This window comes from Danaus plexippus, chromosome 7 (assembly GCF_018135715.1).
Source record: "Danaus plexippus chromosome 7, MEX_DaPlex, whole genome shotgun sequence".
NCBI lineage: Eukaryota > Metazoa > Arthropoda > Insecta > Lepidoptera > Nymphalidae > Danaus > Danaus plexippus.
Window position 1 is genome coordinate 7,683,461 of NC_083541.1, and position 13,529 is coordinate 7,696,989.

Sequence of the window (13,529 nt, forward strand, 5' to 3'; positions counted from 1 at the left end):
TACGTCCTATAAATTTAAGTTTCTTATGTGAATCATCCATGAAACACAGATCTGCTGTTACAGAAAACTACGTTTGGGAAATATTAAGTAACAAATTTTTATTTAATAAAACAAAGTCATTCATTCAGTCAAAGTTTTTCGCATCACCTTTCCAAAACTGTACAATTCCATGGAATTGTGAATAACACATAGTTATCTTGCTTTTGCCGGTGGCTCAACTTGTACGATGTTAACTATTTTGTAGGCCTTTGTCCCATTATTGCAATACCTTCAGTCGCGCAATGTTCACAAACGGACAAATTATTTCGTATTTCTAATGTTTCTATGGAGGACGGCCCCTATACCTGTAAGGCTATTTATATTAGTCGTATAGTGATGTTAACAATTGACACTGACCTTGCCGCGCCCACAACATATAGGTACGAACTCATCCTTTAAAGATTATTACAAAAACGTCGCCATTTGCTAAGTCAATTGAAATAGCTTGTGACTGTACTTGTAGATAACGAATTGCATTCAGTACGTGATCGTGCGATTTAAAGTTGGATTTATTATGAATGCTATCCATTGCTCGTTTTGTTAAATATAAAAACATTTCTATTATATTAATGTGTCGATGGTTAACTCGTAATGTGGAACTGTCGTCATTTGACAGCTCTCGCTCTTATACGGGTTGTTCACGCGGCACACGCAGTCTGCCAATGTTATTCTCGGAAGCCGGTATACTAATCGGTTAAATTTAAAAACCGGTATTCAGTTTCTTTGTATCTTAAAATTGCTAAATTTAAAAACACACTTTATTACAAATATGGCGGACAGGTAATTCACGTAATACCCTTATTACAATTGTATACAACGATTTGTTAAATTATTCCTTTTTTTTTTTATATTTTAGATTTTTTTTCATATAATTTGGGTGCTTTCTGCGTGGGTGCTTTTCATTTTGGTATTATTAAAGTTGCAGTATGTCATTCACCTCGATGTAAGTAGATTTAGATGCTCGCTGACGCTTGTTACTGTTTTTTTTTATAAAATAATTAGAGGAAAAAATATTATAGAGATTAAGTAGTTCTAAGGTAATCTTCTAAGTAATTAACTCGCTACGTAACCTTTACTAATAAGACTTAGGAATGTAAGTATATATAATAGCTACATACTTATTTTTATACTAACCTGATTCATTGTTAGTTTATGATGTGCCATAATACAATAATATTTTTTTGTTATCCTGATTATTTTCTTAAAAAACTATTCAAAGTAATTGCCGTATAACGCGATTTTCTTTGTAATATTTTAATGTAATAATCTTAATGTATATATCAAGAGGACACTAAAATAAATTGAAAAATCTGTTACGTTTAATGGAATTTAACATTTTCGTAACCGAATCTACGTCCTTGAAAAAAATGTTGTGACTCTGTCAACCACAAACAACTGAGATTCCTGGTGTCGAAGTAATAAAATGTTTGTAAACTCGAATTGAGGGCAAAATACGCACGCCCCAAGTCCCAACGACTGTTTGAAAATCAGTTACATCGAAAATGTTTCAGCACCCACACCTGTCAGTACAATGAGGAGGAGGGCTCCATGAGGATGTTCATCAGGGGTCGCCCGGTGGTCATGTACGGCCCCAGCGACCACGAGAACCTGGACCCAGCGAAGGTAGCGCCACCGCCGCAGAGCAAGCTCAAGTTAGAGTGGGTCTACGGATACAGGTGAGGACATAGAAAGAGCTCTTCTATACAGACTAAGACCTCTCTGTGTTATATTAAGCGGTGCTTAAAGAAATATATAGTAATATTTCCAATGACTTGTCCATGAATACGCCAAAAATATGTTTCATTTATTCTGTATGCCTTCTTCTTGATTTTATCGAGTAATTCAGAGTCTACACAGAGTATCGATTCCGTTAATTTAGAACAAAACACTAGACAGATAACGACTACCTGAATATTGATTTCTTAGGAAATATATACAGGAGTTTAAAAAATGTTCAAGGACAAATCACTAGATTCGAGCGGTTTCTTATAAGAGACGGCTATTTAGTAATAAACACAATTGGAAAAACGCTTCAAGTTGACGGGCGAGTTTAGAAAAAAACTGCTACAGATATTTGAAAAGCATATGGGCGTTGTTGTTTAGTTCTAAAGCCATTATGTTAATATCCCAACGGTCTCGTTATATAAATGAATTTAATCTCATTTAATTAACATTGCTCGTGATAAATAAAACAATTGTAACTATGTGGTCACGCCTCTGAAATAAATAATGAAGTCCGCGACCTCGTGTTATTACCAGACTCGATCGATACTGAACTTTGTATTATATAATGCATTGTATATAATGTGTTACTCTTAAAACATAGCCGTATATGTAATGTAGGTTAAATACATTGAAAAATCGATTTGGTACAAAGCACAGTCTCATTATATACATCAATATGAACATAGTATATATCTGAGGTAATCTATTATTTCTGTTTTTATTAAAGTGGTTCTTCTGCGGTCTTTAGTTGAGGTTTCAACGATGCTTTGTTTAGTTTCGTGTCGCTCCTCATCTCGTCAAGGACGGCGTTATGCACGAACGAACAAGTTACAGATATAAGATAATCCATCACAAACAGAGGAAGTCGGGTTTTTGTAGGTATCCACGAGTCCAGTAATGACTCATTGAGAAACTCGGTTTACGAGCGACGATTGTGTAATATTTTTAATGCCTCTTTTTCGCCATACTGTGTCTTAAACTTTCATTTTCACTTCACAACAGTTACAAAACAGCATAAAGATCTCTCAGATTAACATCAAACATATTTGCTCAGAAACACAACACAATGTGCCTAACACAATGCTATACTGACAGCATAATGGTTCGGATCTATCGTCTTCCAGAGGCAAGGATTGCAGGAGTAACCTGTACATGCTGCCGACCGGGGAGATGGTTTACTTCGTGGCGGCGGTGGTGGTGCTGTTCAATGTGGAGGAGCAGTGCCAGAGACATTACACGGGACACACCGACGACGTCAAGAGCATCGCCATACATCCCAACAAGCTGGTCATAGCGAGTGGCCAGTGCGCGGGACACGACCGACTCGACGCCAGGGTGAGAGAGAAAAAGAGAGCGTGAGAGAGAGAAAGAGTTGTTATATATAGGACACATAACTGTCTGGCCATGAGTCTTCAGAACTACATATTTTTAATGTCAAGATTCTTATCACCCAATGTTATTTGCACCGATTATGTTGATTGCATTTCACTCGTATTTAACAGTTTATTAACATAAAGTTAAATTCCGTAACAGAACCAGACGTTATGTATTGCTCCTTGCACCGTCTATTTCATTCAAACAAGTTTCCTGTGAGTAAATAATGAAGGAGACATCAATATTCCTCTAATATGTCTCACGTCGAGGGTGCAGACTCTTGGTTCAGACGTAACTCGATCGACAGAAAAATACAACGATGTGCCATAAACTCCGATTAAATTGTAACATATTACGAGGATAATTAAGAACGCGAACAGGATTCGAACTTGTCGCTGGTTATCTATCGGCTAAACTCTCTGAGCATGACATAAAATCTGCTATCAGTAACTTAACAATGGCCAAACATAATCCTAGTGAGTACTATCTGACTCTGAACTCGCTTCCTTCAGCCCCACGTCCGCGTATGGAACTCCGTGTCCCTGGCGACCCTGGCGGTGGTGGGTGCGGGCAGCCTGGAGCGTGCGGTGAGCTGCCTCAGCTTCTCCCGGGCTGACGGAGGGAATCTGCTGGCGGTCGTGGACGAGGGCGCGGACCGAGTGCTGTCCGTGTGGGACTGGCAGAGGGCGGATAGAGGATGTCTGGCTGAGACCAAGGTAGGGTGACATACGCTGTAAGATTTGACTGGGGTCGGGGCGTATGGGAATTGTGATGGGGTCGAAGATGCTCCTTATTATTTGAGGAATTGATCGATCAGAACACCATCGTAAAAATCGCTGTCTTTTGTAAACCAATCATTTCGCTACATTAAGACTTTATCAATAAAATTAAAAAAAATCGTATATTTCCAAAGAGTCTCATATTGTATGCAGTGTTCCGTGGACACGGTCATAGCGGCGGAGTTCCACCCTCTAGACCGGAACCAGATCGTGACGTGCGGCAAGGGACACATAGCCTTCTGGACCCTGGACGCCTCCAACGTGCTCTACAAACGTATGGGAGTGTTCGACACCAGGGACAAACCCAAATACGTCACATGCCTCGGATTCAACCATAACGGTAGGCTGCGCAGGGTCTACGCCTTACTTTGTGGTACAACTAGTGAAACGGAACTTCTTTATTTGCAATGTCAAAATATGTAGAGAAAAATATTTCGAACCATTCTTTTGATGTACATAATATAGTTATTAGTGACGTATTAATACCCCCACCCCTGTGGTCCAGGTGACGTCATATCTGGTGACTCGTCCGGCTCGCTGACCGTGTGGTCCCGCGGCACATCCGTAGCGTCCCGCACGGTCCGCGGCGCTCACTCGGGCGGCGTGTTCTCGGTGTGCGCCCTGAGGGAGGGCGGGCTGCTGTCGGCGGGCGGGAAGGATGGGCGGATCGTGCTCTTCGACGACGAACTCAACGCGACCGGCACGGAGGCTGTCGTGAGTTACACACACGGAATAACAACATCACATTACAATGTCTATTATTTTGAACTCGGAATTCCTCTTCCATAAGGACCTGGAATAAGATAACAACATATCTATGTAACTAGTAGTATTGGTTTCCATCACGAGGCGTATCAGAGAATCCGTGTATTTCAGATCGAGGGTCACTACGGCGGCGTGCGCGTGGTGTCCGAGGGTCGCGGCCGACTGCTCGTGGGCACCACCAGGAACTGCATCCTCGTGGGAGACCTGCAGCTGGGCTTCACACCCGCCGTGCTCGGTTAATACAATATACACATTACTATCACGCGCTCGTAAGAAACGACACGCGACATACAAATGTAACTGGATTCCTTATCACCGGACGCACTCTAAGCGGTTACGGAGACAGCTTTACATAGACCATAATATAGAGATCTGCGCTAACAACCTCGGTAAAATAAAGCATTTTATATTTGACCCACATCGGACAGACTTCATTAACATGGTACAAAATGTGAAAATGCCCGAGTCTTCAATTAGTCATGTCACCCAAGAACCCGTGAGGATCCAGCTCAAGAAGTATATCATCAACCTCTGTCTCCTTATATCCTTAATGGCAAAGGAACTTATATGTATGCGAACCTGTCAATTCTGTATGTGTGTCTGTGTGTGTGTGCAGGTCACGTGGACGAGGTTTGGGGCCTGGCGACTCACCCGTGTCTGCCGCAGTTCGTTTCAGCGGGCTGGGACCGCCTTCTCCAGCTCTGGGACGGGATGAGTCACTCCACCGTGTGGAGTAAAGACATTGATGTAGGTGTACGAGATACCTCAAATTAATATAAAAAATATAGTAGTAAAGAAAGTTAGCAATATATTGTAAAAGATATACACGATACATGATATACGAGACGTCAGCCACAACACACGTGGATTGAACTAGGCTTGGAAAATTATACGCAAGGACAGGGTGTGTGTGGATCACTAAGGATCATTGTCCTCCAGACATATGTCACAAAAAACTATAGCAAAAAAGTGGTAGTGTGTGTAATGTAGCTTTTTCCCTTGGAAGATTTAAAAAAGATCCGCTAGGGGCAGCACTGGTGGGGGGGGAGGTACATATGTTTTGAATTCTCTATTGTCAAAAATATAGATTATAATATTGTGTTTTAGAATTGTTTTTATCTCGACGTTTGTTTAGTTTAATAATTATAAAGCGGTGCTGCCCCTAGCGGATATTTTCTAAATCTTCCCAGAAATAAGCTATCTGTTACCGATTTCCAATACTTTGATTTTGGTACATCTTATCCTTGTCGCCCGACCCGTGACCTGTGACCTTTTGTATCTTAATGTACACACCGTGTATGTTCCAGGAGCGTGCCCAGTGCTGCGCTTGGTCGTCTGACGGAGGTGTAGTGGCGGTCGGCGGCTGTTCCGGGAGGTGGATGGTGTACGACCCTCAAACGAGGGCGCTCCTCGCGGACCACAGAGACGGGTAGTGTATACTACTTATATAGTTAGCACGGATGGAGACACGGAACCGCTACTGAACGGATCTTGATGAAACTGTCAAAAAATGTAGATGAGATATAGAATGGGGTATGAGTTCAAGATTACGTGTGCCTACCTCATTACTAAAGTTGTATTTTGTTGAAGTTCCGCGTCGGACTACAGAGGGCGCTGTCTGTTATCATGTCCATTTCAATGAAGTACACGTTACTAATTTTCTATCAAAACCAGTTATAAAGGGAAAGCGGACGAAGTGCGGCTTCATAGCTGGCATGTTCCGCGTAGTGTATGTTTGTGAGAGGTGCTTTTTGCAAACAGATGGACCATCGCCTGTATATTTAATTTATTTCGTAATAAAAATCTTAATGTATGTAGCAGAACTGACATCAATTAATTCTTAGAATGTAATTCGAAGGCAGCCCCTGAGGCTTCATTTCATCTTTGGTTAGGTAGTGAGAGGAGCTTGGACGGTGATAGATAGGGGCCTCTTAAACCTACACTCTTGAAGCTCCTCTCCCTGCAACGACGGACCCGGCACCCGCACGGTGAATCCATGGAATGCTGAGAGTTTTCGTACCAAAGCAACTTCTTATAATGAAAATTACAGTTGTATTTGATATGTGTATTAGTTGTAACATGCTGCGTAGTTAAAATATAGCGTTACAAGGATCTCCCGTTGAAACAGTGAACCACAAGTAGTGCCCTATAAATTAAAGGTCGGAGCCGATCCAGACTATCGTGTATTCCCCCAACAACCAAATGGTGGCGCTCGGAGCTAGAGATAATTTCATCTACATCTACCAGGTGGACGACCAGGGAGCCAGGTACTCCAGGCTGGGGAAGTGTGTTGTGAGTATAGAGATATAGATGTAGAGTATCAAATATAGAAAACATAATTTACTTAAAATACAAAAACATCCACATTAGTTAATAGATGGTTGTGATTACATAAAGATCTCAATAAGATCTCATTAGTGTAGAGCATATTTTAATGATCAAATACATACAGTGATACCTCCCGCGCCCGACTCGCTCCAAACAAATTGTTTGTACCAGAATCATTATAATATTATTTAAAACTATCAACCAGTGAAAATATGTCACTTTTCATGCCTCAAAGGGCACGGAGAGAAAACGTAGACGGGTAACACACACTTACATTCAGTTCATGCTTAACATATTAATATATATATATATATATATGTAGCTATGGGTATGCGGCTGAAGTAGTTTGTTTTTCGTTATTTTTTCATTATCATAGTATGTCACGGAGGTTGTGAGCCTAAGCTTCTTGTTTTGCTGTCTGTAGTGGTAATTTATTTCAATCAGTTCACGTCAGTAGTCCAGTAGTCGGCTGTCAGAGTTCAGTTTTATTTAGTGTAGTGTCACTCTTACTGTGGTAGTTCTTGTATGTAGTGTGAGACTTCAATAAATGCTTCAAGACACGTGTCATGTTTTGTGTCAGGGTCATTCGAGTTTCATAACACACCTGGACTGGTCCGAGGACAGCCAGTACCTCAGGAGCAACTCCGGAGACTACGAGCTGCTGTATTGTGAGTTTAATTTACTTAAAATTTATTGATTTTTGATGACAATATATGCAGGATACGATGTTCCCGCTGCCCACCCGTGACGGACGGGACAAGGAAACAGCTTTATAGAACAAATAATTAACTGTGTGTGGAGTCCCTCTGCGCGGGACAAATGAAACTTCGTAATGTTGGGGTGAAAACAGGAAGGGGTGGAAATTGATTTTTAAGGAATTTTAATGTTTCTTTAAGAAAAACTTCATTAACATTAGTTACAAGTCATAACTGATTGCGTGCATGCGTTCGAGCGCCACGCATTCCCTGTCGCTCCGAATCTTTTTACCCCCCCCCCCCCTCCAGGAGTGTAAAACGTTTAACGCAACCTTATGGGAGGTCGCCTGAGAAGTAAAACTCAAGTAGTTGTTTTTTTATATAATATTTACTATTACATATTTTGATGCTTTCAGGGAACGCCAGCACGTGCCGCCAGGTGACGTCACCGACTTCAATGCGTGATATCACGTGGGCGAGCAACCACTGCCCGATCACGTTCACCACCGTGGGCGTGTGGCCAGAGGGCGCCGACGGGACGGATATCAACTCCTGTGACAAGTGAGACATACAGACAAATATATATGTATATATATGTGTGTGTGTCGAAATTATGGAATGTTTTGTAATATATGTATGTGTGTAACTGTAGGTCCAGCGACAACCGCCTGGCGGTGACCGGCGACGACTTCGGCAAAGTGAAACTCTACGCGTACCCGGTCACACAACCCAAGGTAATGTATACCATATCCTGAACACACGTCACATGCAACACCAGTATCATCAGCTGAACAATATCTCCGAGTTCTTTATGTAACTCTAAATCGACTTAATCTTCCTACTCACTTTGCATGTTAGTTCACATATTCTAGGTTCGATTCACGTACATGTGGTCTCTTCCTGTATTTAAGAGATTTTTTATTTTAATATGAAGACAATTTTTATTTTCCATGTAGCGTGACACTCGGCCAAGGCCATCCTGGTTGTAACGCATGTTCATATAAGATGTTGTGCTTCAGAGCGTGTGCGCCACGTACGGCGGCCACTCGTCGCACGTGTCGTGCGTGCGCTTCTCGAGTGACGGGACGCGCGTGCTGTCGGCGGGCGGCCGCGACGCCGCGCTGATGCAGTGGGCCGTCGAGTGACCTTGACCTCGCGACGCTTTCAATATAATGACATGTATGAGTCTCGCGAGCACACATAGTTACAGATTCACTACGCGATCAAGTAATATTCTATCCCACGTGTCTATGAGACACTCTCAGGTCAAAGTGATATAAACCGCGTAGTGAATCTGTATAGTGTAGTTCTTTTTTTAACCATAAAAGGTCTGTCAGTTTTCAAATGTTTCTCGGAGTGTTTTAGTCCTAGGGGATAGTTTTTGTGAAGTGCCTTCGATCTGCTTGGGATCTTTCACCCTTGTCTGCGATGGTGAACCTGATGATTCATCAACGATATATTTCAAGCTGCTCACTTAGAGCTCTATCTTTATTTAAATTATTCTACTCTCGACACAGGCTTCTCCTGCGACGCCTCGCGTTTTGATGTCAAGTCGGTGTCGTCTTTACCTTAAATAAAAAATTTAAAACACTGGCAAACATATATTTCCTGTGCTTGCACTTCACATATTTATCGACGTTCCAAGTTATAAAGGCTTCGCCCGCTGTGTGTGGACTCGATGAACTGTCTTTTCTTAATTGTCTTCTTTGGTACAAAATTAAGTTAATTTATTTAAGGTTTAGTCTAATGTCTTATCATTTATTACAATATAATTCATGTAAGTTTTAATTTTTTTTTAAGTTGTGGTATTTTTTCGATGTAAGCGATTACAAAATAAAAATATTATTTAAGACAAATTAATAATATCCAATATTTTAGTTGTGTTTTAAGGCTTTTATAATTTTCGATTTATAATAATTATTTATGTGGTTAGCGTGGTTGTGATAATGAAGGGTCTGAACGAACTTAAACAGGCATTCCGTCGAATTATCTGCTTCTAAGTATTATTTTATATGGCAACAATGATATATTTTAGTTTATTCTATACACTTGTAACACTATACCTTAGCTTTTGCGCCAGTTTTTATAAAACGAACGATGTTTGTTGCACTTTTATATTTATAATCTGTGCTGATCAAGATTAATGAGACTTATTATTATTTTTCTTCCCGAGTGTCGGATTAGTTATTGTGTAGCACAAGACACTGCTATCGATATATATAAATCGGTTTTCTACACATTTTTTTATAAGATGGGAAAATTCTTTAGGCGTAATCATTAGTAACCTAGTCACGTATGTTCTTTCTGTTTACTCCCCCTCTATTTGTAAACTACCTGTATATATAATGTATGCGAACGCTGTCCTCTGAACGTGCCTCTAATAAAAACCGTTTACTGATCCGCTGTTTCATTTGGCCCTCGAATTAAGAGACGTCTCTGCGTGAAACAATTTATTATAACAAATAATAAAGTTATCAAACTAAAATTGTACAAATAATATAAACGACTCCGCGTCGGTCAATCCGTATTGACGGAGTTCAGCTTCGGACTTTGGAACGGAAATTTGTGACGTCATCAATGACGTCGGCGGTCATGGGACTATATACAGAAACATACGAGGCGACGGAACCACTGCAGGGTGTTAAATGAATCATGAGAGCTCACAATCAGCAACACGTGAACACCCTAACACCCTAACGCACGACGCCAACAAGGAAACTCGCCGGAGAACATCACAAAATATTTATTTGCCTACATTTAAAAGCTATATCAGCTGCTCGACGCTGTTGGCGGACAGCTCCAGCAGTCTCCAGGCGGCCTTGGGGTTCATCTCCTGGGGGTCGCGGCACAGAACCCACACGTAGTTGACCCTCATCACCTTGTTGGGGTCTCCTTCCACCACGTTGTTCTTGGCGTCCCTCACGCACATCATCTGCTGCGACTGGAACGTGATGACGAGCACGGGACCCTGGTCCATCATCTTGCCCATGACCAGCTCTATATTCTCGATGTCCAGGATCTTGGAGTCCAGCCTGTAACCCATCTGCCTGCACTGCTTGATGGGCGCTGAGAGAATGTTGTAGACGCCCTCGTAGCACCAGTCCTTTAATATGTCCATGTCTCCCCGGACCATGGCTTCCAGAATGTTCGGTATGATGTCGTTGGCGCAGTCTTCTAAGAACTTCTGCGCCGTGAAGTTGGGGTCTATCTTGCAGATCTCGGTGAGGGTGTGTGACAGTTCCGTCTTCTCGAACAGGTTCCCGAACAGGCTGCTCACCTTCTCCGTCACAAACCTCGACGCTTTAAACACTGGATTTTCTGATTCCTCATATTTAATTTTCCAATCCAGTACCTGGAAAATAACCATTAAGTCGGATCAACTAAAAATTTATGAAATTACTACATTACTTATGTTTTAATATTTTATTATTATTATTTTGTGTCACCTTTAATTCAAATCTCTTAACGTCCCCCTATATCTCTCAAGTCATCCTAATTTAAATCTGGTGTATCCATTTTATCTTATATTTATTCCACCCGGGTAACACCTGCATACAAGACCTGATGCTGTCAATGAACTGTGTCAAGCCTGAGGCCTACCTTGTTGACGTACTGGTTGTTGTCTCTAAAGTCCTGCCACTGTTGATAGAATCGTGAATCTTTGTGTAACTCCAGGCCGGTAGCGTTCGGGTCCGCCTCAAACGTTCGTTCGGTGGCTGCAACCTGACACACGGACAAACATACATCAAGATTAATACATTTTACTTTAAAATCACATATACGTCCCTATTGAAAGTGCTTGTAGCAGCTACATTGACATAAAATAGTAAGGTTTAACTGCAGATAGCCACCAGTTTTACATTTCTCTGCTAATGAATTGACATATTTGCTAGTGAGGTGACAACGGCTTATTATTTTTATTATGTTCCGTGTCACAAATATGAAAATTAGTTCTGTTATTCACAAGTAACATCTCACAACACACTAAGTTCCATGGATCCATATAAATGTGAACTGAATTGATAATTGATTAAATTATAATACAATTTTCCTTTAGATTTTAGAACAACTATAATTTTTTTTTTAATTAATTGTTATATATAACATTAAATGTCAAACACATGAGATCAAACTAAAAAATTTATCTTAATAGATATGGTGTCTATGAAGATGTATTTGTTCACCTCGAGTCTTTTCCGTAAGGTCGCCGGTGACGTGTATACTCTTCCCTCTAATCCTTTAGGAGCCATTTCGTTTTTAACTACCTCCGTAGCCTGAACATAGATTAAAACCTCATTAGAAATTGTAGTGTATACTTAAAAATATATAAAAAATACTTTGCATACTAAAATAAGATAAATTTTTTTAAACTTCCAATAAATTTAGTACCTGAGATATTGTTTTAAAGGCCGATGTCTGACCAAGTTTTTGACTCTTATCAGCTAAAGACTCCGCAGCATCTTTTGCAGTTTTTGAGATGTCCTCTGTTATTTTTCCTGGAAGTTTATTTAATAATTTTTCATTTCAATCAAAAAAAAAAACTATTTGGTATATTTTATAATGTATTTAAAACTTTTTTTGGATTATAAATGGATAACAAGTTTACAAAAAATTTACAGTGTTGAATAGAAGAAAAAAGTTCACTACCAGAGAAACTATTATGAAGTGAAGATATATATTTCAATAGATTTATTCACAACACTCACCCGCCCTTTTAGCTATCTCCGTTTTGCTGGCTTCCTCTATAACATGCTCCACCTTCCCCTTAATACCCTCAATGGTTTCCTTCAACACCTCGGAACCTTTCGATGCCTCTGATTCAACAGCAAGAAACTTTTTCCTAGCTGCTTGTAATGCATCCGAGTTTTCAAGTTTCTGCGCCTCTTCCCTGAATTTTTTGATATTTTCTTTCATTTCTTTATTTTTAGCTATATCTTCTTTTATGTTTTCCAGGATTGAGGAAAAGAAACCTTTCCGTGCTGAGTACTGACGACATTCCTGAACTACACCCTGAGTGATGAAATACATACGACATATACATTAAATGTTAAACAATCACAAAGAACCTTTCACATCATATATTATCATCAGATTTTATATCAAGTTAAACACACCATGTTTAAATGACATAACACTGTCTGAATACTATTCATGATACTAATCACTAATAATGTGTGTAATCTTTAATTTAAGATATACATAATAACAGTTATGTTGGTTACATTACTTCTAATCCAAATTTTAAGTAATATGTAAATTCTAAATGATATTATTCAAGGTTTCTACCATCATTAGTCCTAACCAACAATTGACTAACAGATAAGTCTACCTGATCAGGTTTAATTGTTAACACGGGTGTTTTCAAATGTATTGGTAGAGCACTTTTCCAGCGTGCAGAACTACATAATAACTGTCGACATGAATGCTGCAACAGATACAACTTTTTAAGAAATCACTTCATTCACATAACCTTTTGGAAATGAAATCAGATGGTTGTATTTTACCATTTTTTTAATAATATTAAAGCCTATAATATTAAACAATTGTTATAACATATATTTTGTTATCTTTATATTTTATAATATATTTTTTTTATGTGAAACCGAAAAATCGGTTTTTTTGTACTAAGACATCCAAGGAAGGCACTGGGTGCCCATTTTTTCAACTTATTACAACAACTTTGTTGCCAGGTCAAAATTTCTCTTTTGACAACTACAAAATTGAAAACGTAATATCAAAATTTTTTATTAAACTAATAAAACTAACTCTAATCAAACTAACAATTATTAAATTATTTCTATGTTAGAAAAGAAGCTGTTGAATT

The 13,529-nt window shown here is 39.7% G+C and overlaps 2 protein-coding genes across 6 annotated transcripts in view; one reads left to right on the forward strand and one right to left on the reverse strand.

The window, feature by feature from the left end:
- Positions 1-10,103, forward strand: part of LOC116770991 (echinoderm microtubule-associated protein-like 2) — a 34,650-nt gene extending 24,547 nt beyond the window's left edge. For all 5 annotated transcript variants that reach the window (XM_061520809.1, XM_032662677.2, XM_061520811.1 and 2 more), the window contains 13 exons: positions 1,551-1,715; positions 2,889-3,099; positions 3,651-3,854; positions 4,071-4,257; positions 4,423-4,631; positions 4,794-4,917; positions 5,299-5,429; positions 5,990-6,111; positions 6,842-6,974; positions 7,591-7,678; positions 8,122-8,266; positions 8,358-8,439; positions 8,725-10,103. In XM_061520809.1, the coding sequence (XP_061376793.1) occupies positions 1,551-1,715; positions 2,889-3,099; positions 3,651-3,854; positions 4,071-4,257; positions 4,423-4,631; positions 4,794-4,917; positions 5,299-5,429; positions 5,990-6,111; positions 6,842-6,974; positions 7,591-7,678; positions 8,122-8,266; positions 8,358-8,439; positions 8,725-8,850 (1,927 nt within the window). In that variant the 3' untranslated portion in view covers positions 8,851-10,103. The remainder of the gene's footprint in view (positions 1-1,550; positions 1,716-2,888; positions 3,100-3,650; positions 3,855-4,070; positions 4,258-4,422; positions 4,632-4,793; positions 4,918-5,298; positions 5,430-5,989; positions 6,112-6,841; positions 6,975-7,590; positions 7,679-8,121; positions 8,267-8,357; positions 8,440-8,724) is intronic.
- On the reverse strand, positions 9,099-13,371 carry LOC116770950 (mitochondrial import inner membrane translocase subunit TIM44). The gene is made up of 7 exons (XM_032662595.2): positions 13,210-13,371; positions 13,035-13,130; positions 12,412-12,715; positions 12,095-12,201; positions 11,890-11,979; positions 11,306-11,428; positions 9,099-11,057 (listed from the first exon to the last, which is right to left on the reverse strand). The coding sequence occupies exons 1-7, from the start codon at positions 13,210-13,212 to the stop codon at positions 10,470-10,472; spliced, it is 1,311 nt and encodes a 436-aa protein (XP_032518486.1). The 5' UTR covers positions 13,213-13,371; the 3' UTR covers positions 9,099-10,469.
- Positions 13,372-13,529: the final 158 nt, after the last annotated feature.